The sequence below is a fragment of the Physcomitrium patens genome, chromosome 12, assembly GCF_059467195.1.
Source record: "Physcomitrium patens ecotype Gransden chromosome 12, ASM5946719v1, whole genome shotgun sequence".
NCBI classification, from domain to species: Eukaryota; Viridiplantae; Streptophyta; class Bryopsida; order Funariales; family Funariaceae; genus Physcomitrium; species Physcomitrium patens.
Window position 1 is genome coordinate 5,368,172 of NC_143421.1, and position 24,448 is coordinate 5,392,619.

General features: G+C 32.1%; 1 protein-coding gene across 1 annotated transcript; it reads right to left on the reverse strand.

Annotated features, from left to right (window-relative positions):
• Positions 1–8,649: 8,649 nt before the first annotated feature.
• Positions 8,650–13,765, reverse strand: LOC112289967 (T-complex protein 1 subunit gamma). The gene is made up of 14 exons (XM_024535757.2): positions 13,598–13,765; positions 13,347–13,408; positions 12,920–12,992; positions 12,682–12,749; positions 12,496–12,565; positions 12,124–12,192; positions 11,758–11,829; positions 11,460–11,533; positions 10,963–11,240; positions 10,308–10,692; positions 10,042–10,167; positions 9,760–9,864; positions 9,451–9,525; positions 8,650–9,262 (listed from the first exon to the last, which is right to left on the reverse strand). Exons 1-14 carry the CDS (start codon positions 13,620–13,622, stop codon positions 9,077–9,079), a joined length of 1,668 nt encoding a protein of 555 aa, XP_024391525.1. The 5' UTR covers positions 13,623–13,765; the 3' UTR covers positions 8,650–9,076.
• Positions 13,766–24,448: the final 10,683 nt, after the last annotated feature.

The following is a 24,448-nucleotide window of genomic DNA, read 5'->3' on the forward strand; positions in this document are numbered from 1 at the left end:
GCACATGACACCCACAAAAGATTGTTTTATAAGCTACAAAAATTTACATCCTCCTTTAAAAGTTTAATCTTGTGATGATGAGACCCATGAAGCCATGGATTTAGGCACAGTTCAAATATACCTTAGCAACGGACACAATACCACAGTGTCTGATGTATTACATGTACTGGCGTTAGAAAAAAGTTCAATTTCAGTATGTAAAGCAACTTTACAATGCCAAAGTATTGAATTCTTTCACAATTACAGTATCATAAAGCATAAAAATATTAATGGTAAACCAAAAGAAATAAGATTTAATCAAGTCAGTAACTTGTATCCACTTGCTCACAAACCAGTTATACAAAATTCTACCTCAATGGCCATCACAAAAATATCACCTTATGATGCTATGAAATGACATCATAGACTTAGGCATTTGAATAGATTTTCACTTCAAGAAATGATAAAAACACAATATGGTTAATGGTCTTCCTAATAACTTTTCTACATAATTTTTTTGTAAAGAATGTATTTCAAGGAAACAATATAAATTGTCTTTTTCCGAGAGCACCAATTTTTGTACTTAAAGTATGTTAGAATTGGTTCATTCAAACATTTGTGGATCCATGCAAACCCCATCTATCAGTGGTTATTATTACTTTGCTACATTCATTGATGATTATTCTGGATTTACAACATTTTATTTTCTCAACAAGAAGTCTAAACATGTTTCTAAATTTAAACTTTATAAAGCATTAGTAGAAAATAAAACATATAATAAAATAAAAACTTTATGATGCAATAATGGAGGGGAATACAAGTTTGATGCTTTTATGGATTTTTGTGGAGAACATAGTTTGTCAATTCACAAACCCCTATACCCTAGAGAAAAATATTATGTCTGAAAGGAAAAACTATACTCTTTTTGAGTCGGCTAAATTTATGCTTCAAACAGCAAAGCTTCCCAATTTCCTTTAGGCAAATGCTATTGCTGCTGCTTACCATATTCAGAATTATTCATTTACATCTAGTCTTGGAAACAAAACCCCTTTAAGTATGTGGTGTAGTAAAATACCCAACCTTAGTTATTTAAATTTTTTTAGATCACCTACTTATGCCCATATAGCAGAGGAAATTTGTGAAAAATTAGATGCCAAAAGCCATAAAGACATATTTATGGGTTATGGTGAACAAGAGGGCATTAAAGGGTGTATATTGAATGATCGCATTAAAAGAAAATATTTTACCAGTTGACATATTAGTTTTAATGAAGAGAAAATACTTCCACTCACTAAGCCTGTAACAAATTATAGAGAGTCATCAAATAAAAATGAAAAATCCAACACATTTGTACCATATGAAGGTTCTAAACAGAGTACTCATACAGACATAAATATTAATATTAATATAGCAAATCTTCATTCAATGCATTAGATTTCTATTAAAAGAATCATGAGATATATTTAAAAAATCTTAGATTTTAAAATAAATTATAAATATGAAATTGGATTTCAAAAATATCCATACCAAGTTAAAGGCTAGTCTGACTTAGATTGTGCTATTGATGAAGATTCAAGAAAGTCAATATTAGATAAATATATATATATATATATATATATTGAAAAATAGCCTTATCATTGGCCATGTCATTGTCAACCAACCATTGCTTTATCATCAACAAAAGTTGAATATATTGCATGTACTTCAACAGCAAAAGAGGCAATTTAGATTAAACAATCAATGAAGAAAATTGGATTTATTCAAATGGAACCTTTCTATATGTATATTGCGACAACCAATCATGAATTGCTTTGACAAAAAATCCTAGTCATCATGACCAATCTAAATACATAGACATAAGATATCATTACCTTTGTGAAAGAATTAAATTGGCTGACATTCAATTATTATTTTGTCCAAGAAAAGAAATGGTTACAAACATATTAATTAAGTCTTTATCCAAGTCCAAATATTTTAAGTGTTTATTTTTAATGAATACTAAATAAATTTATTTTTTTAATTTAGATCTAAATTAAGAAATAAATATTAATTAATAATCTAAATTAATAATTAAGAGATGTGATGCTTCATCTCATCACATGATGCAAGCATTATATTTTTATATGTAATTCTTGCATCTCAATTAATATGCATCATGAATATATTTTATTAGCATTGATGACATGAGTATATAATAGTATCAATGACATGAATCTCAAAGATAGAGAACCTCAATACACTCTTGTGTCACTCAAAAAGACTAAAAAATCACTTGAAGGTGGTATAATATTAAACTAAAAAGGATATTGCCAAAGACAAAAAGATTAGAAAGTCTTGAAACAAGACTAAGGACTAGAAAGGCATTGACAAGAGTGAAGAAGGCTTCACTCTTACCTCCATGTATATTCTTAACTAGGAGCTATGTGGTAGTGTCCTATAAGACCTCTAAAATGTGTTGACTTTGCAAGATACGTATCTTAATTTGTAAGGCAAGTTTTTTATATGTGTATCATATAGTTAGCTTGTTCTACAAGCTACCAACACGTGGTTAACTTGTTGACCAAGTTTTTAACCTATCAATTAACTACATACATATGTTAAATTAAAGCAACATTTATAAAGCTTCTAGGAAGCTTCTCTAGAAAATATTATGAAATAAATTTACTTTTACCTATTTCTATTTAATCACATAGATAAATATTAGAATAAATATATATGTCCTTGATAAATAGCTAAGTTAAACATAGTGAAGTACCTCCTCTTTGACATTAGGAAAGTGAACAGTTCCACAATATTTGTTATTTTTGACACTTACTCCTTTTGTGCTTTTGGTGGTTTCAACCAAGCTTGTGCAAACTTGCATATGTTAATAAGCATCTCAAACAAACTAAATTTTACAAATCAAGACATTATAATCTAAACAGTACCAGTTTCAAATAAATACTTCAATAAAAATCCGCAATATTCAACAACATAATTATCTCAATAAAATTACATGCCTTGTCCATCAATGGAAGAAATTTGCTGACAACCTAGAAGGATTACCTTGTACATTGATTGATTATCTGATGAGGAGCAGAGAATATGGCTAATTGTGCAAGGAAATTTTATGTTAGGTATAGAGATATATATATATATATATATAAACATACATACACACACACTCATACACATGTTCGATAGGCCCAACAAGTGCACTGGAATTCTGAAGGATTGCCAAAAAGCTTACTTTCTTGTCTTGAGGTGGAGACCAGTCGACCTTGAAACCACTTCAACTCTTTGCTGGACCCATTATCCATTCCATGACTTCTCGCATGATATAACTCAGATAATTTTACAAATTTGCACACCTGTGTCAAAAATAGCAATCCCCCCCCCCCACGTTGAATCAAAAATTACAACCCCGAAACAACTACAGGATTAAAGAAATACATTTCGGAGTTCATCCCAACTTGAGGGAGCGTTGTGAATAGAATGCACAATGACTACTAACCTTTGGGCGAGCTCTGCCACTGATTATTGCAGTGGGCACACATGTGGCCAACTCCAATGTAGCCTGCATCTGCAAGATGCCACTAACAGAATGAGCAGTAAAGTAGAAGAAACAAATCACGATTCCCTCGAAAATTATCTTAAGCGGTCCCTCGGTATCCTGCTCGACCCACATCATTACTTTAACTGATCCCCATGAAGGACCTGATTAGTCAATCAGAGTTCAATTGTCAAATGTAGTTAACCAATGACACAGATGATACAGTGATTACCCCACCTCATGGGTCATTATTGCCTACTCTGGGTTCGAGACAATTGGTGATAGGGTCCCGTCAAAGTCCAGAAATACAACTATTTGTTTGGTTTTGGTGAGTTTCATCATTTTCTTGAAAAAGCTCATGGCTGATGGATGCTTGTCCTATATTTCATATATTAAAGATTACTGATAAGCACACTCTCACACCAAAAAGATCAGATCAGATCATTTCTGTTCTAGATGTAATCGATGTCTTCGATAGTGGAGCTACAGACATGTGAATACAAATGTTCGTGGTCCCAATTAATTAGATTTGCTTTCGCACAGATAACCTATAATGAAATCAATAACGGTACTAACAAGCCACGTGCTGCAAGCCACTGCCTCCATGTCAACTGTTACGGGAGTTTGTTCATTCGTAGAGCAAACCCTGGCGGAGACTGCGCTCTCATTGCATTGACCCATGTCACCAAGTGGCCCTTGCGCATAGCAAGCCAGCTTCTGCATTTTCAATGCTTCCTAGGTTAAAATTGTCGAAATTAGTGGTGCATTCACACTTACAAATCGTATTCACTAGTTATTTTGTCTAACTTAATTATTAAGAAATCTTCTTCCAAAAGTACCACTAATAATCCCTCCTAAAAATGACCTGAAGATCCACTCTTCTTAGAATTTCCTAACTAAAATGAAGTGCTATAAGAACTCAGCTCCTGAAATCCAACTTTTCCACTTTCCAAGGTTGCGTTTATATAGAAAAAATAAAACTACAATAAAGAATGGTTAAGGTTTCATTTCACTTGTATCAAATTTATCATGTTTTATGTTAATAATATATATATATATATATATATATATATTGACATACATTCAAAATGAAAATATTCTCATGCGACGTGTCACAAAAGTTTTTTTTCACGATAAAAATCGATTTCACATAATTGTTTGTCGAACACTGGGCAGATCTTTGAAACGCTGCCAAGCTTTGGAACGCCCTCAGCCGCAAAGAATTCAGTGCCTAAACAACTTCGTTCGAGAGCTTCAAAGGTCGAAGCACAAGCTCGAGGAGCGAGGCATGAAACCGCCAGTTGCATGGAAGAATCGGCGTGAAGAATCAAGAAATCTCTCTTGTTCGTCGTCTCCCTTGGATCTGATCCCTGACCCATCCAGCGTCTCGTGGGTAAGACACGAAGAAGACCAAAACACTCACAAACACATAATATCTTGCGGATATCACAACGCGGGCCCCACGTTGTCTCCTAACAACGACCAGCACCGACAACAAGCTGCAAGCTCCTCCAGCCAAGGTGTCACAACCATGGCCTCCTCTCACCCCTTCATCCCACTCCAACCGAATCGGATCCTATACTCAACAAAAAAGCTGCAACATCTCCACAACTTCTACCGAAACGCAACGGGAGTCATTTTTCTTTCGATCGACATGAATGACTTGCCGAAACAAGCGTTGACCGGCCGACACCGACAAAAATAAAACCGACTGGCATCTTTTCGAAAGGATTCATATGGCTCGTTTAACACCCTACATCTAACTTCTCGGGGAGCCCTGCCCGCTTCTGCCCCTACAAGAACGTCCATCCCATCCCCAGCTCCGTCCTCAAGGTCGCCAAGATCACTTGTATACGTCGCAGTGCTTGCCGCTTTCTCTGCTTCCTAGGTGCTGGTGTGGTTTCTGATTCCACTCAAGCTCCAATTCGTAGTACTGTGGGAGCTTGTGCTTCTGTCAACAGCTGCGCAGACTCATAAAGCACATTAGCGTTCTTGAGGATGGAGCCGAGGGACGGAGACAGAGCGATCGACATTCATGGGCCAGCAGAAGTGGGTGTCTCTCCTTGAGAGGTTTAAAGGAAATGCTTCTCCGACCGATATATTAAACTTGGTTACTGGGTCTGGTTTTTTATTCAATGACTGTAATTGAGTGCCATTTATTGGGTCGAGTGTGCTCCAAGGGGAGTCTGTAGAGCGTGTTCAAGCTGGGCAAGTATGCAGTACCTGTGTAGGACCTATGACAATGTCTTCGGTTGTGAGATTGGTAGTAGGAATTGAACAACATAACTAAACTAGAAATGGGTGCGAGCCATTGGTGGTGTTTGTATTGGTCTTTGAAATGATGTTAATTTTTGTCATTTTTGTAAACCAGTAATGATAAAAACCATAGAAGTAATGTGCTTACAAACATGGTTAAATTAAACTCCTCCATCATAAATATTTGTTCTCGTGCATTAACATAGAAGGTGGTCTTATTCTTTTGTCTTGGGATAGTTTTTGTGCTGTTATATGTGAAGGTCAAAATTATAGAACATGAACATCCAGTCACTACACTTTAACTTGTGTGTTTTTCAGGTTTATTTCAGCTCACCTGTGTATGTTATTGTGTCTTTCATGTATTTGTTTTTTTCTTTGTTGTCTGTATTAAGTGTCACAATCTTTCACAACAACACCTCTAAAATGATTGTCATTGGTCAACACTCTTACAGATGCCTCACATCTATGAAATTAATAAAATATTATATCAAATAAATTATGGATTAAGATACAAAAGCACAATATTCAAAACATATAATTAAAAAGGTTAAATCAAACTCCCTGAAAACAGACCCAATCACAGTAAAAACAATCTTTAAATCACTATTTTAGTTGATTTTGAATTTTTTTAAAAGTAATTTTTAACATGATACTCTTGTCAAATTATCATTATTTATTTAGATTTTGGTATCCAATACTTACTACACCAAATTCTAAAATTAGGATTCATAACTTATTCCTATAAAAAGATAAATTTGAATCAAACACAAAGTCCAAATCATCAAAATTATATCCAACTAGATAAGACACTTAATTGCATAAATTTAATAGCAAGAAGTATTATTATGACCTGATGACTTTTGATAGGTCATATATTACCCACATGTAAAATACAAACATTAATAGAGTCTTTATATTTGGAAAGAAGATGAGAGGCCAAAACTTGTAATTGGTTGAAATTAAAAGACATCAATTAATTGGATGTATACTTAGAATCTTTTAAAGAACAACCTAGGAATCTATTAAAGAAAAAATTGAACTAAAATGTTTTATTTTCTAAATAGCATAAATATTGTTGTTTCTTGGAATTTTCCATAGACACATCTTAAAGAGATGGTTTCTACAAAAATTCAAGAAGTCTTATTAAAATGTGTTAAAATTATTAGTCTTGTATTCTTATCTCTTGAATATGGACAAAGTTTGGTGGCCTTGCTTGCCACTAATAATAGCTCGTGCGGGGGTTCTAAAGGGAGACATAGGCAATCATTAATTAGACCATCTTTCCTCTTAGCAAGGGAAGTGGAGGCAACATCCTTGTAGCACAAAGTATGTCCTATTTGTTAAACATTTAGTGCATCTAATCTACAATCTTCGGGAGGTTTAGTGACTCTTAAGCTTGGTAGAATTGCAATTGTCTGTATGTTTGATCAATTTTTAGTAAAATAACACTATGTTATATTAATTACTCTATACATATGGAATTAATATTTGTTTCTTTTATTAAAAATAATAAATTAATAAATTAATAATAAATAAAAAAATAAACTTATTCAAAGAGTATGTATATATATAATATTTTAAATGACTACTGGACTCAAGACATGAGCTTATATAATTAATGTTATAATATTTTAAAATAGATTGATCTATTTTGTGGTCTCTTCTCACTTTGTATTATCTCCAAATGTTGAGACTTCAAAAACCAAGAACATATAAACAATAAATAAATGATATATATATATATATATATTTATATATATAAAAAAAAAATAAAGCATGAATAGAGCTATCTACCAAAATTTGTGTTATGCCCACCTTCAGAAGGCTGTTTTTATGATGATGATAATAATAAGGAACTCTGTCAAATTTTATCATAAATATTGTTTTACAATTAAATTATTTTTTGTGTATTTTCCATAATTATCATAATTATCATTTGAGCTATCATACTTAGAATCATAATGAAAGAATGATTTCTTTCTGTTGTAGGTTTACATTACTTTAAACTATCTCCAATGACTAACTTGTAAATGCAACTTTTTTTCCCCAAGTAGAAAACCTTTATGAGACTTTTAAACCATGGTTTTTCAAAGAGGACTTTTGAGTCTAAGAACCCCCTAAAATATTCTTTTGTAGCACCCATTACACCTCTAAAGCAAACCACCTCATACCATAGTACATGCAAAGCACACACCATATCCACCAAAAAAATAAAAATATATATAACAATTATAGTGATAATAATCCAACTCGAAAAACTCCAAATTCTAGCGTGAAAATACGTTGAACTCAATGTGTAAAAACAACGGGGTGGATGAAAATAGAGCAAAGTAACAACACATAAGTACATGAATACTAATGCGTACGACTTAGAATTAAACTACAGTACATCAACCACATTCAAAATAACCTCTAACTGCCCAGTGTTATGAACTATTTCAGAGGTGAATTTTACACATCAGATGCTCATACATCAAAACCATAAATCATTGTGGACCAAAATTGGATGAAAGCATACATTTGCCACAAATGTTGGATAAACTTAGGGGACCTTTAAAACCAGCATGAGTGAAAAAAATTGTCAACTAGATAGTTAGTGTAAGAGTGCAGGATTTATAAATGGGAAATCTAATTAGTGACTTACAAAAATCACCTCACTTACTTACATGTCAACATCCCTTGATTAGATTTCTACATGCCTCAAGGAATTTCCAATGGTCCTCAAATAAACGTGTGTCAAATGTGGGCCAACTCACGATGTGGCTCTTCAATGATGGACAGCTTCCAGCTCTCAGGATTTAACCCTGAAAGGTAATAAAAATCAGTCACAAGATTGATGGCCTAAACACGCATCATACCATAATCAACGGACAAGTAAACCATTAACCTGGGCAAAACAAGTTATCTCTTTGGCATCAGATGAATTCGAAAAAGTCCCCTTCCACACATTAAATACAGTACTCTGAAAATTCGAGCCAGCTCCCTGACAAAAAATTTAAATTCCTGCTATGGCTGATGAAAAGGAAGCCCTGCATACCGCCTTTAACGTTTATCATCCACCGCTTTCCTTGCTCCATATGAAGGTCTCTAAAAAGAATGTACAGAGCACTCTAAGCAAAAAAGGGGTGGTGGAAGTTCCATCCTTGAAAACTAGCCCTCTTGTAACCAGCATTGACGTGAGAGATAGCAGCCCCTAACATACTGATTTGGATGAGCCAACAGTTAATTCTTGGTGTTGCTGATCCATGTAAATCAATCTAATGGCATAACAGAAACCTCTAGTGTACTTTTAGATGCAACCATATCTACCTACTCCGGAATCATTTGCTCACTGTCAACATCTTCTCCAGTTGATGTTACCGGCTGCTTGGGTCCGGATCCAGGAGCTTGCTTCTTCTTGATACCACTGACAATGTCATCAATTCTCAAAATCATGCAGGCAGCTTCGATTGCTGTTTTGAAAGTCTGTAGCTTCACTCCGTACGAGTCCCAAACCTGCTTAGTCAAAACAAATCCAGTGCACTGAGTATGAGAAATACTCAGATTGGACATCAGATAAGTAGACTACACTCCTTCCCATCCTTCATTACAAAACTGTGCTCTGAATCAATAAGGTAATAAACATATACTTATTTAATTAACATATGTACGCTGAAGGGTACATCAGGGTAACAGGACATTACTCCAAGCTCTTTCATGTCGGTGATTTCTCCAGTGTTGCCATCGATGCCGACCATAGGATTTTCGCCATTAGCATGCTGCAAACAAACGTTGCTATGTGATTAAAAATGTATACGGACTTAAAAACTCTTACTACCCCCATTCGGACATTCTCGGAATCGGTGCTCAACATCTTCAAAAAGTAATAGAAAAATGTGGTTTCCAGTTCCAAAATATAAAGACAGCAACGAGGCATGAACGAAGAGAGAAAGAAGTTACAGAAATAAACATGAGCCTACTTCATACACAAGTTGTATGAAGGGAGAGCGAACCTTAGCTTGAAGGGCGGTCATGGTACGGATCACATTGACACCGCAATTTTGAGCTAGAGTTCGAGGAATAACTTCAAGAGCTTGTACCACTGCCCTGTAAGGCCACTGCAATCAACCACAACACGTTCAGAATCACAAGGTTTTAAGACCCTACATACATTAAAATCCAATGAGATGTTTCTACTGTGCAACATCGACCATAAATAATGCTACCGCTCAGATCGTAGTGATAATATATGCAACACAAAGGCAGGATTTGCACACAAAACTAGATTTACGAACCTGCTCGACACCTTCAATTGACATGCTCTTTTTCTTCAATATAGAAGAAACAGCCATTTCTGAGGCTCCTCCACCGGGGACTAATTTCGCGTCCTTAAGAACATTGCGAGCTACCCCCATGGCATCCTGTCGTGTCAATCCATGACCAAGTAAACATTCGTAAACAGAAGGAGACACGGTATGAAAAAGCCATCAAGTCAGAATCAATTGAGACAGACTGATTAAAGAAAGAGACGTTTCACAGCGGTTCTAAATCATTATCTCACCGCTAAGTTGCGCTCCACCTCATTCAGAAGATCCTTGCTCGGCCCTCTTAGCAATACTGTACAAGCCTTTGGTTCCTTGCAATCAACAATGAAAGAGAAGTATTCATCTCCAATCTTTTTAACCTCGAAAAGGCCACAACGAGTACCGACGTCACTCTCATGTAGCTCCTCTGGCCGATTTACAATAGTGGCTCCACAAGCACGGGCAATACGGTTGTTGTCAGTCTTCCTTAACCTACGAATTGCGCTGATGCCTGCCTTGCTGAGATAATGTGAAGCCAGATCACTCAATCCTTTCTCAGTAATAACCAAATCAGGCTTAAACTTGATTATTTGAATACACAGCTGCTCAATATACTCTTCTTCCATTCGCAGTAAAGTAGCCCTGCACAATATAACAAGCAAAAAGGAGGCCTATAAAACAAGATGACGAAATAATGCACCGACAGTGTCATAAGTCTTACAGCAGTCCAGACAGTTCTTGATACAAATCAACATACAGTATGGAATGCAATAGAAACTACGGTAGAATCCAAAATTATTATCTTGAATTGGACACAAACATAAACCGCACTTCAAATAACAGAGAGGATACACAAATAGCAATAGGTTTCTAAAAACAAAATCTACTGACAAGATTTAAGCATGGCTTTACCAGTCCTCTTCTTTCATAATCTCTGCATTGGTCTGATTTTCTCCTTTCTTGTATTCCAGTGGAGAATCCAAAAGTATGATACGAGGGTTTAGAATCTTCCGTCGCATTTTTCCTGGCGAGACCACATCTTTGTTAAACATGACTCCCTTGAGCACTTGTGAGTCCTCCAACTGTCCTCCAGGGATCTTTTCGACCTTGATGTATTTCTTGATGTCAACCTCTCGGAGACCATTCCCCAAGTCAATGGATATAGTGCTCACTGAATCAATTGCCAAGTCCTGCATTGGAAGAAATATAGAAATAAACTTCCCTTTATACACTGGTAAGTACAGAAATTACCCTACACTGCCGCAAGCACTGCACGTTAAATCAACAACAAAACCATGTCTGACAGAAAAACACTTTCAGTCACATGAAACCAACAAGCACGTAACAAATCAGTACACTATGGAAGTCGACTTGACAGACTTTTCGCGCATCCCAGTTTGAGAACTTACGGCAATGAGAGTTCCGAAACGACTAGTGAACTTTGTTCCAATACAACTCCTCACAATATTCAGCATCATCGAACCTGCGCATATAGAAAACGCATAATTAGACCAATAAAATTTGATCTAGGCTTGAAAATAAATTAGATGATTTCAGTATAGGAATTTTGAGTTATCTCAGAAAACGAGTTGGAACCCAAGAAAAAGCCAGAAACTCTGTCATTTTGAAGGTCCACCAACTTCTAAGATCTCTCAGCAATGCCAAACCAGTTCCGGAATAAAGAGGGTGAACTCAAAAGGCACTTACGGTCGGTGACATCAATGTCGAATGCAATATCTTTCAAAGCAGCAACAGCATCCTCCAGAGCCTTAGTATAAGCTGCACATAAGAAAAGATCGCCGTAGATCTTGAGAATGAGTTCAACAGTAAATCATGGATAACCGTGCTCGCCAGATACAGCAGATATGCATCTCCTCTCGTGAAGTCTCCAGGAATTCAAAAAGCTGAGTTTTTTTCACACATTAACTTTATCTTCTGTAGGTCACCATTGCAAGATACGACTAGAAGGATGAATAATAGCATTGCCATAACCCATTCTCTGCATCGATTACTAATCAATTGTGAAGTATAGCCAAGAAGAAAATCAAGAGACCATAGTTTCAGCGTACGAACCTCGGCATATGACAGTGGGGTGGAACTGCCTATCAAGAAACTGTTCAGCGACGTAGAGCATCTCACCAGCTGCGACAAAAAGTAAACAAACAAACAAACCAATCAACCAGCCAAAAGGCCGAATTAAATACGCAAGTCCTGAAAGTTGTGGCGAAGGCAAATGCAAGGCATTTACTTCAAGGTATGCTCAACCAGAACCCAAAGCTCAGAGATAAACAAATATAGCTGATTATAAATATGCTTATTGCTCACTTCTCAGGAACCACGTATGGTCATTACACAAGCCGTAACCACTGCATATGCTGAGCTCTAGTGATGTTTAAAATAACTACAAAGAATGGTCATGTTCTGAAGAAGGGGTGAGAAAGTCACCTAAAATAATCACTGACGTAGTTCCATCACCAACCTCTTCATCTTGCGTACGACTGAGTTCTATCATGGACTGCACAGAAAAAGTTGAAGATCAACATCATCATTCACAAAACTATGAACTATAAACTAAAACATCCCAAAAAGATGATTTTGCATAGCCAGGCTTTCAGAGCCATCAGTGCTAACCTTAGCAGCAGGATGCGACACATCAAGCTCTCTTAAAATTGCATTTCCATCATTAGTGAGTACGATTCCTGCAAAGTGAACTAGGATCGTCAGAAACGCTTTCATCAAGTATTGCGACAGCAAGAAATACGCTGTAAGAAACGACTCCACAGTTGAAACCTACAGGATATCAACGTAGCGATTACTAATGAAGAAGAGCATTCAAAGCTTCAGTAAATAAATAAAAATAAAAAATTACCTCCACTAGCATCGAGGAGCATCTTTAACATAGACCTAGGTCCCAGGGTTGTTCGAATGATATCTGCAACGGCCTGTACAAATAGATGGAACGTCGGTACGGTAGATGAATAGAGTTCACTAATATTAAAATGTTCCGAATGTAAATTTAAGGCGATCTCAAATGCACTGAGTATCTCGAAATAAAAACGGTTTCAAGAACTGCGCAAAGATGTACAGGCATTTCCAACGAGAGCAAAGCGCATAGAACGGAAGCTCTAGCTAAACATCAAAGCTCATTCAAATACAAACAGACATGGAATATAACGAGTGTTGCAACAACAGCACGACCGCGTCAGAAGTTCAGCAATCCAGCAATAACAGATCCATAGCCAAGTTGGCTGAACAAAGTGTAAAACTCAAAAATATATCAGTATAATCAAAAATACCTTCGAGGCTTGAATATTGGCGCGATGAACCCGACCTCCCGTCTCCCTCTTTGTGGACTCATCTGATTACAAGCCGCCGGGAAGAATTTACACACTGCTTCCGCAAGAACTCAATAGAAGTCACAGAGATGCGGGGGGGGGGGGGGGAATCTAAAAGATGCCTCTGAGGATTTCATACGCCCTGTGTTAACCTACCAAAGAACGAGCTCAAAAACCAAAAACCTCATTAAAAACTCGGTGATGAGACTTACTGAGAACCAGCACGGGGGCCTGCATTGTGACGAAGCAGACTGTACTGGAACGCTACGAAGCCGGAGTGGAGAAGGGGCAACGATCGATCGCAACTACGCAGCTTGAGCTTGACTGGCGAGCTAAATGAGAAAATAGGGTTTAGGCAGCAGCTTAACGGAGGCAGAGCAACAAATAACTTCTTTGATTTCTTCGAGGGCAGGGTGAAGAAGGCGTGCATGCGACCACATTCAGCCCCTAAGACCGTACCTTCGGTCCATGGTCAAAGGACTCGCTTGATGATGCCGTAGGCGATCCGTTTCGTCAGTCTTGGAAATTCTTCTTTTCTTCATTCTTATTAATGGGGTTACCAACACGGTTACAATAGATATATATATATATATATATATATATATATATCAAATATGAAATAGAATCCCATAAAAAAAAGGATCGGAAAATAAATAAATATAAATTCTTTATTGGTTAGAATAAAGATGACATTTGGATTATTTTTGTGTGTGTGTGTATGGATATATATATATATATATATATATATTAGTAGAAACCCATGCCATTGGGCACGGGAAAGCTATAAAATTTTAATTTGACGTTGCTATGTTGAAAATTGACCACTCCTAAATATATAAAATGGATAAATATATGGTATGTTAGTATTATTTAAAACATATTATCAAAAACCAAGGAAGTGGTTATAAATATATAATCTACTATTATTAGTCAAGGTTCTGTAAACCACAAAAATTATTCTTTTATGCATTTTCTTTTTTATATTGATACTTGATATATATATATATATATATATATATATATATAATCAAATTCAATAAACATCAATTCTTGTATATATCTATTTCATGTTCTTCATTATCTAAACTTTATCTATATTTCCACTCTTTAGTTATTTTAATATGTGATGTATTTAAAAAAGTGGATTTAACTGATATTAGACAAATAGGTTCATTTATTTCTTTCTTGAAAATTGTACAACTATTTTAAAAAATTTCTTTTGTAATAAATCTAAATCTGAGTTTAAATATGTAATAATTTTTTTAACATGTTTTGGGTTACATAACAAACAATATTGTTATTCTCTATTCTTTATATCAATATATATAATATCATATTTTATACAATTTTAAAATATCATATATTAGATTTTTAAAATGAGTAGTAAGATAATAATTGTATGATGAATTGTAAAGTAATTAGTAGCTGCACTGCTCACTGTAAATTACATCTTAAATAGTATAGCTGTAAATGTAAAAGTTTTATCATTTTAAAAGACAAATAAAGAAGTAAAATAAGATAAATAATAGAAAGCTACTAAAAAGACAAATGTTGGATCAAATACATGACTTTAAGATCTTTATATAATACAAATGAGAAACAAATTTAAAAGATTATATTACAAACATTGCTTTGATTTGATCATTTATTTTTTTGAAAAAAAAAAAGAATATAGAGAATTAAAATCCATTGTTGAAAAGTACAAATGTCCTTGTCCAACATGCAAGTATCAAATATCATCTAAAAATCATTTTTCCCTCATCCAAATAATTTAGAATACAAAGTTTGTTTATGAAAGGTTCTCTTAAAGCACGTTGCCTCACAGTAAATAACCTCAAGTTTTCACTTGGATGAATGAATTAATCAAATAAAAAAAATAAACAAATAAAAATTTATGGACGCATGATAAGGATCAATGGATATAAATATTTGACATGTATGAATAGCTTCAACAATGTCTAGGTGTATGCCAAAGGAGAGCCAAAATCTATTCCTACATTCATTAATAATTGTCTTTGAGATTTTTTAATGATTATTGCAAATTCCAGCTTTATTAGAAATTACCTTTGGTGAAACTTAAATAAAATCTTAGATGATGGTCATAATAAAATCCTTGAAAGAAAAGCCAATTGTCTCTTATAGTCTCCACATTAAAGTCTTGCCTATATAATTTGATTAAGTAATAACTAAGCATGATCTATTGCAAAGTCCTTGATGTAGAGCAATGTATTGTAATATTTTAATAGGACATTTAATCTTTAGTTACTAATTAAATAGTAGTAATTTAAAACAACTTAAGCTATTTATATACTTAGTTGAAAAAAATTACAATTGTCAACACCATCTTTTAAAATTTATACTTTTATGCTTAGATAAATACTAATATGTCTAATCTTAATTTATTTTTATTTTATTTTATTACTAATTTAAATATAAAATATTTAAAAATAATTTAATAATTTATTAAATTAATATATATATATATATATATTTATATATTCATAAAAATCAAGGTCATTGTATATTGTTGTCTTTAGTACATCCATCCATTACCTCATTTATCTATACTCCATTGTTTTTAAGTTCATTTTTTTTCATGCTTTTACATTTTCATATTCCCTTATTCTCATGTTTTCTAATTTTTATGTTATTTCATTTTAATATTTGTTCTTATATTCCTTAAGTTTTTAACATTTTTTTTATACAACCAATCATAAGACTTTTTGGTCTCTTTATATTATATCCAAATTATCTTATATATTTTTATTATTTTTATTAAATTTTAAATTAAATGATTTTATTATAAAACATTGGTGAAAGGTTATTTATGACAAAAAAGTTGAAATAATAAATGTAAATATTATTATATATGAAAAAGTTGTGCTTAAATAGTATTAAATTTTTTCAATAAATATAATATAAGTTTTATATTGTAATTTTATCAATTTAAAATGACTCATTTGAAGATTTATTCTTTGAATTTGAAGATAAAAATCATCTAACAAAGCTAAGAAGTTGGCTAGAGTTGTAATTTTGTACCCCGTCAACTTCAAAGTTGGATGTGGTCTTGATTACATCTTAGTTACAAACTATCTTTTAGTAACCATAAAATTTCATAAAGAAATAGTAAATTTGCTTAATTACTTGCTTGATATCCTTAATACATGCTTAAGGTGCTTACAATGCATACATGTGGTTCCTTGCTTTATGATTGAATTCTAATAATATTCTTTAAAAAAGGATATAACAAATTAACAAATCTCATATTTTTCCAACTTATGAAGCTTTTGGTTGGTTGAAATAGATAAAAGCAAGATCAAATTTGACAATTTTTGTAAGAATGAATCTTTATGCAATGAATGAATTGTCTTTAAAAAAAAAAAAAAAAAAAAAAAAAAAACTCAAAATAAAGATGAAGGTCACAATGAAGAACTATTTTAAGCTTTTAGCTTAAAAAATATCAAGAATAAAAAATTAATAAAAATAAATTAATAATTGAGATTTTTTTCAAAAAAATATGACAAAGTTTATATATATATATTATATTGAAAATAAAACTAAGATGGCTATTACCAAAGGACAAAAAAACTTAGAGACTCTTGAAACTAGACTAAAAACAAGCAAGGAATTGATAAGTGTGAAGAAGGCTCTATTCTTGCTTCTACATATGCTATCTAACTAAAAGATATGTTGTAACATTCTCTATGACATCTAACATATGTCCAATTTGCCAGACATATGTCTTTATTTGTAAGACAAGTTTCATATATGTGCGTAACATAGTTATATTGTATTACAAGCTACCAATACATATGACACGTGGCTAATTTAGTGGCCAAGTATTAACCCTATCAATCTCCTATAGATATGTATAAAGATGGAATTGTATCTACAAAGCTTCTAAGTAGTTTTATTATAAGATATTATCAAAAAAAAATTATCTAATTCTATCTATGTATTATATTAAAATAAATATTAGAATTAATATGTGTGTTTGTGATATTCTAGAAATAAATTCCATAAGATGCGGTAATGACATGTTGATAAATTCTAAGTTACAACAAATTATATTTATCACATATTTTGATCTTTATTCCCTTTAACGATAGTTGATAGGTCATTTCAACCATCAATAATATCCTATGCTAAGACAAAAATACCACCTTCATATTTGATTGTTGTTGGGACCTTTTATGATGGACATACAGATGTAAACTAATAATTACCTATATGATTTAGATAATAGTAGGTAAAAGTAGGTTAATTCTATAATATTTACTATAATAGCTTTCTAGAAGCTTTATAGATGGTGCTTTGACTTTATAGGTATCTATAATTGACTTTTTAGATTAGAAATATGATCAACAAGTTGGCCATGTGCCATGCATGTTGATAGCTTGAAGAACAAGCTAATTATATGGCCCACACATAGAAAACTTACTTTATAAGCTAAAGCATGTGTCTTCTAAACTCAATACATATTAAAAGTCATATAGAACATTGTCATATAGCTCCTAGTTAGATAGTATATATAAAGACAAGAGTGAAATCTTTTTCACTCTTATGAACTTATTTCTTGCTTCTAGTCTAGATTTAAGAGTTTTTAGTTTCCATGTCTTTTGGCAATAACTATTTCAATGTCTTTTTATTATACATACTATTTTATTATTATTTTGTAACTTTTCTTTTAATACATATTTTTTAGCTTTATGCATCTTCTTACAGTTCATGTTCTTGATAGATTGATAAAATAACTTTAATAATATTAAAGCTTTATCTTTTTTTAATTAAGAATATATATTTTTTTTTCTGGATAAGACATAAGTGTATTAGAAGTTACTTATTTCTCTCTTCTAAACTAATATTGTTTTTAATATCTTCTTTGATCTTAAGTCTTAAAGCATATTAGATATTTATTTTTTAAATATTATTATGGTAGAGCTTGTTGAAATGAAGAGTGCAATGGCACAAATGCAAGAGCAATTGAAGAAGTTAATATTTGCAATGCATCAACTTAGTTTACTACTCTAAAGAGCAACAAGAATGGCAAGAAGTGATGATATAGATATAATTGAAGCTGCTTCAATATGTGCATCGAATCATGTCCCTTCTTCTATGGTAGAACATCCTTCTAATATTAGAGAACTAAGAATTAATATGTCTGAAAAGTTTGATGGTACAAGATTTAAGTTTTGAGGATTTATCAATCAAGTACAACTTGTGATTGAACTTCAACCCAAAGCTATCCAAATCTAGGATCACAAGTTAGATTCATTGGTACACTTCTTTCAGGTTCAATATTATCGTAGTTTTCATCTTTTTTTGAATAATAAGATCCAATATTGGATAATTTAGAGGTTTTTTTTAGCAAAATTTTCATCCATAAATAGAAAAATGATACAATTCATATTACAATCAACAAGATCTATATTTTTGACAAAATAATTAATCCATAATATTATATGCTTCATAATTTTGACAACTTGTATCTAATATTAAGTATAATAATGTTACATTTATTAGCCAATTTTTCTATAGATTATAATATGACGTAAAAACATTGATGCTCAAATTATTTGATCTTTAAACATTCAGTCAAGCAATTGATTTTATTGTGAAGTGTGACAATCAATTTTTTGAATTTTACTATAATTCAATGGCAACACCAATGCCTCCTCAACACATACATTCAAAAGTAGAAGATATGCAAATTGAAGTAGTATGTTTCAAATCATTAGTAAGCAAGAAAAGACTCATCGTCGTCAAGAAGGATTGTGCTTATATTGTAGAGAACCTAAGCACACTGCTCAATATTATCCAAAAAAATGATACAATTATAAAATGAGGAGTACAAATATCAAAAAAGATAATATATCAAAAAACAAGTATGTCTAGCTACAATAGGAATAGTGCCATTGGAACCTTGTACAATACCTAATAAAGGTCCTATTTTCTCTTCTAAATCTTTTCCTTATTTAATATTAATTATTATTTTAGGACCTATATATTACAAAGCATGTACCTTGTTAGATTCAAGAGCTTCAGCGTGTTTTTTAGATGAAGAATTTGCTAAAAGATTTAACATATCTTTAGTAAGGAAAACTAAACATGTTCATGTAGAAATCATAGATGGTCGTCTGTTATCTTCTGAAGATGTTACTCACAAAATCCTACCTATAGAAGTAATAATTAATGGTCATAATAGCTTTATAGTATTTAATATCATTAGATCTCTATCTAATCCAATCATTTTAGGTTTATCATAGTTAGAGAAATATAATTCTTGAGTAGATTGGATTTCTTGTATTCTTGACTTTTTTAAAAGTAAAATTAAGAGTATAGTTAATCAAGTAAAAAATCACAAGTCTAATACAATTAAACCTATGTTTATAAATGCAAGGACTTTCTTGCATGCTGCAAAAAAAAAAAGATCACCTTATATCATTTATGCCACACTTATTTCTAATGGTGTAAAGACTTTAAGTGGTATTTCAAGCCAATATTAAGATTTTCATGATATATTTGAGAAAAAAATACGAATACTTTTCCAGAACATCATTCCTATGATTGCTTAATTAACCTTTAATAAGGAACACAACTACCATTTGGACCAATCTATAATTTATTAAAAAATGAGTTAGCCAAAGTCAAGGAGTATATTGAAGAAAATCTAGCCAAGAACTTCATACGCCATTCCAAATCTTCAACAAGAGCTTCAATTCTATTTGTGAGGAAAAAAGATGAATCATTATAGATGTGTGTTGATTATGAAGGATTCAATAAAATTACCATCAAGAACTAGTAACCACTACTTTTAATATCAAGACTTTTTGATCAATTGAATCAAGCTAAGATTTATACAAAAATAGATCTACAAGGAGCATAAAATCTGATACACATCAAAGAAGGAGATGAATGGAAGTCTGCATTTCAAATCACGTACAGATATTTGAATATAATGTCATGCCTTTTGGACTTTTAAATATACCAATAGCTTTTCAACATCTTATAAATGATGATTTTTGAGAGTTGTTGGACAATTTTGTTGTTTGTTATTTTGATGACATCTTGATCTATTCTACGAACATAGAAGAACATGAACTTCATATTTGTTGTGTGTTACAAAAATTAAGAGATGTAAGATTTTATACCAAGATAGAAAAGTGTGACTTCGACACTACTCAAGTTAACTTCTTAGGTTACATCATTTCAAGCAATGGACTTATGATCGATCTTAAAAAACTTCAAACTATTATGGATTGGAAGATCTCAAAAATAATCTGAGATATTGAATATTTTTGGGATTTGCCAATTGCCATCAGATCTTCATCAAGGACTTCTTTCGAATTGCAACTCTACTTATACATTTGATTTGTAAAGACAAACTTCAATAGAATCAAGAAGTAGAAGCATCATTTGAAGTTTTAAAGACAACCTTTGTTTCTACACTAATTTTGTATCGCGTTGACTTCTCTAAGGCATTCTTTATAGAAACATAGGCATTGGACTTTGCTTTGGGTGCTGTATTATCACAAATGGGAATAGATGATAAACTTCACCCACTAGCTTTTCATTCCAGAAAATTTTCAGCAACCAAAGTTAACTATGAAATCTATGACAAAAAACTTGTTACAATTCTGGATTCTATTTAAGAATGGCATTATTATCTAGAAGGGACTTCCAGTCCAATCATTGTATATACAAATCATAAGAACCTCAATTATTTCATATCAGCTTGTGTTTTGAATCATTACTAGGCTTATTGAAGCATGTCTTTGTCAAGATTTGAATTTAATATCACTTATTGGCCAGAAAAACAACAATGTTTGTTTGATGCCTACTTTAAACATTCTTATCTTACACCTAAAAAAAGAGATTTAGCTTTTAATCAACAAAGGATAATTTTATTCAAGTTAAGACAATTTCATCTTCAAGTAGTGAAATCATCATTTATTGTTGATTCAACTTTTTTCAAATAAATTCAGTCAAGTATGTCTTCTGATTCTCTTGTTCATGATATTAAGAATACTTCTTCTAGGTCTTGTGATACTTCTAAATTTGAATTTAAGAACAACCTACTTTATGTCAAAGAATGCTTATATGCACCAAAAAAAGAAGCACGTTTACATGTTCTTCAAGTACATCATGACTTTCTAGCAGCTCGATATTGTCAATACAATAAGAATTTAGAGCTAATATCTAGAGATTTTTGTTGGCTGCAAATGTAAAAGGTTATAAAAGACTTTGTCCAATCGGATGACATTTGTTGAAGGTCAAAAACTCCTCAGAATCGACCTTATGGATTTCTTCAACCATTACCTATTCCAAAACAACTATGGTCCTTTATTTCTATGGATTTTATCACGAATCTTTTAGTCTTAGGATTGTATGATTCTATATTTGTGATAGTAGATCGTTTTACTAAAATGACATATTTTGTACCATGTATAAAATCTATCACACGTGAAGAAACTACCAAGCTTTTTTTTAATAATATCTATTGATATTATGAATTGCCAAAAGATATTATATTGGATAGGGGGACTCAATTTGTATCAAGATTTTTGAGAACTCTTTTTAAGATTTTAAAGATGGATATAAAGCTTTCTTTGAAATTTCATCCTCAAATTGATAGACACATAGAGTGTGTAAACCAAGTTTTGGAGCAATACTTAAGATGTACCATCAATTACCAATAAGACAATTGGAGAACCCTCTTGTCATTGATAAAGTTTTCTTATAATAATATGATGCATTCTTCTATGCAACAAACATCTTTCTTTGCCAATTATGGTTACCATCCATGACTTGATATTTTTGACTTTTCAAAAGTTGATAATCCTACTACAGAAGGTTTGGCAAATTGTTTGTCAAAGCTACATGCAATAATCAAGGTGCAATTAAAAGAAGCTAAAAAATGACAAAAAATCAATACAAATGCCTATCAAAAGGAACAACCATAATTCAATGTAAGTGACAAGGTATGTTTGTTTCATCGTAATATCAAGACTATCCATCCTTGTGATAAGTTGGACTACCGTAGGCTTAGACCTTTTCCTATTTGTGAATAAATCAATCCATTTGCTTATCAATTATATCTATCGGAGGCAATGAAGATCCATCTTGTCTTTAACATATCTCTTCTTGAACCTTACAAGACTATGAATATACCGAGAAGAAGACAAACTTTACCTCCTCCTATAGAAGTAGACAATAATGAAGAATTCAAAGTCGAAGAAGTTCTAGACTCAAGATGGTGCCAAAATAAATTAAAATATCTTATCCATTGGTATGGACAAGATATTAGTAAATGCTTATGATAGCAAGAAAAGAATCTTACTAATACAAGAAAGGCGGTGGAGGCTTTCATCAATGAAATCCATCAAAATTAAGATGAAAAATAATTAGTCTTTGTTTTAAAAGAAACAAGGTCCAGAGAAGATTGCATTCTACCTTTTATCTCTCTTTGTAGCTTCTATGTATTTGTAATGCTAAGGAGATGGAGAACCAACAACAAGCAGATTCAACTCAAGAACGTTCATTTGTAAATTTACCAAATGAGACATTGCAATTGTCATAACCTTCAAGATGAGAAAATGAAGATGAAGATCCTCAAGAACAACATATCCTTCTTCAAATAGATGGCAAGAAACAATATGTTTGGTATCACAATCTTAGAAGAGACTTTTGATGTTTGATGATTTTATTACAGGTAGGAACAACTCTTGATAATATTTCAAATGTTTTATATGAAGGAAGTTACAAAAGCCACAACAACGACCAAATAATAGGATAGTCTTCTCACTTTGGTATGGCACACTATCAATCATTGAGAGGGCCTATCAACTATCTTCAAAGAGAACAAAGATTGGAGTATGTGGCAAATATAATTTGCTGCATCTTGGATTTTTTCAATATATGAAGACCACTCTTAGTGAAACTCGTCCTTAGAAGAGAGGATAATGTCACAAACATATACATATAAATCAATAATTACCTATATGATTAGATAAAAGTAGGTAAAAGTAGGTTAATTCCATAATATCTTTTATAAAAGCTTCGTAGAAGCTTCATAGATATTGCTATGACTTTATATGTATCTATAATTGACTTTTTAGGTTAAAAACGTCGTCAATAAATTGGCCATGTGCCACACATGTTGATAGCTTGAAGAACAAGCTAATTATATTGCCCACACATAAAATACTTATATTGTAAGCTAAATCATGTGTCTTGCAAAGTCAACACATATTAGAGGTCTTATAGAACATTGCCATGAAGCTTCTAGTTAGATAGTATATATAGACACAAGAATGAAGCCCTCTTCACTCTTATCAACTTATTTTTTTTTTGTAGTCTATATTTAAGAGTTTCTAATTTCCTTGTCTTTTGGCAATAGACATTCCATTTTTTTTTTAATATACATACTATTTTATTGCTATTTTGTCACTTTTCTTTTAATACAAATTTTTTAGGTTTATGCATCTTCTTCCAATTTATGTCCTTGATACCTTTATAACTTTCTTCAAATAAAAAATTTATAATACTATGAATAATTGTTACTACTTCTAATAAAATTATCAAACATAAAAAGTTTTTTTTAACATTGTGATACCAAACGCATTGTATTTTACTATTTATTCAAAGAAAAACATGTTATTCTTCAAGATCTTTATCTTAATTACATCATCTTAAAGGCTGTGACAATCACAATGTTTTGTCTAGTATAACAACAAATAATGGTTTTTAAGTTGAATCAATTGGTTATTGATTCTCCATCTAATTGATAATACTAATATAAAGAAAATATAATAAAAAATAAAAGATAAAATAGAATATTCATTAAATATCATTTCTTTTATAGCAAGAAATCACTTGACTCTTTATCTTAATTTTGATAGGTGTTGTTGATGAAAGATTTGACCTTCTTTGATGCATTTACAAGATTTTTAATTGATTTCTTTATAAATTTAATAATATTATATATATTCCAATAAACAAGATATTCCAACATATTTTCATATAGCCCTAAATTTAAGACTTTTTTATTTTAAAGTCTTATT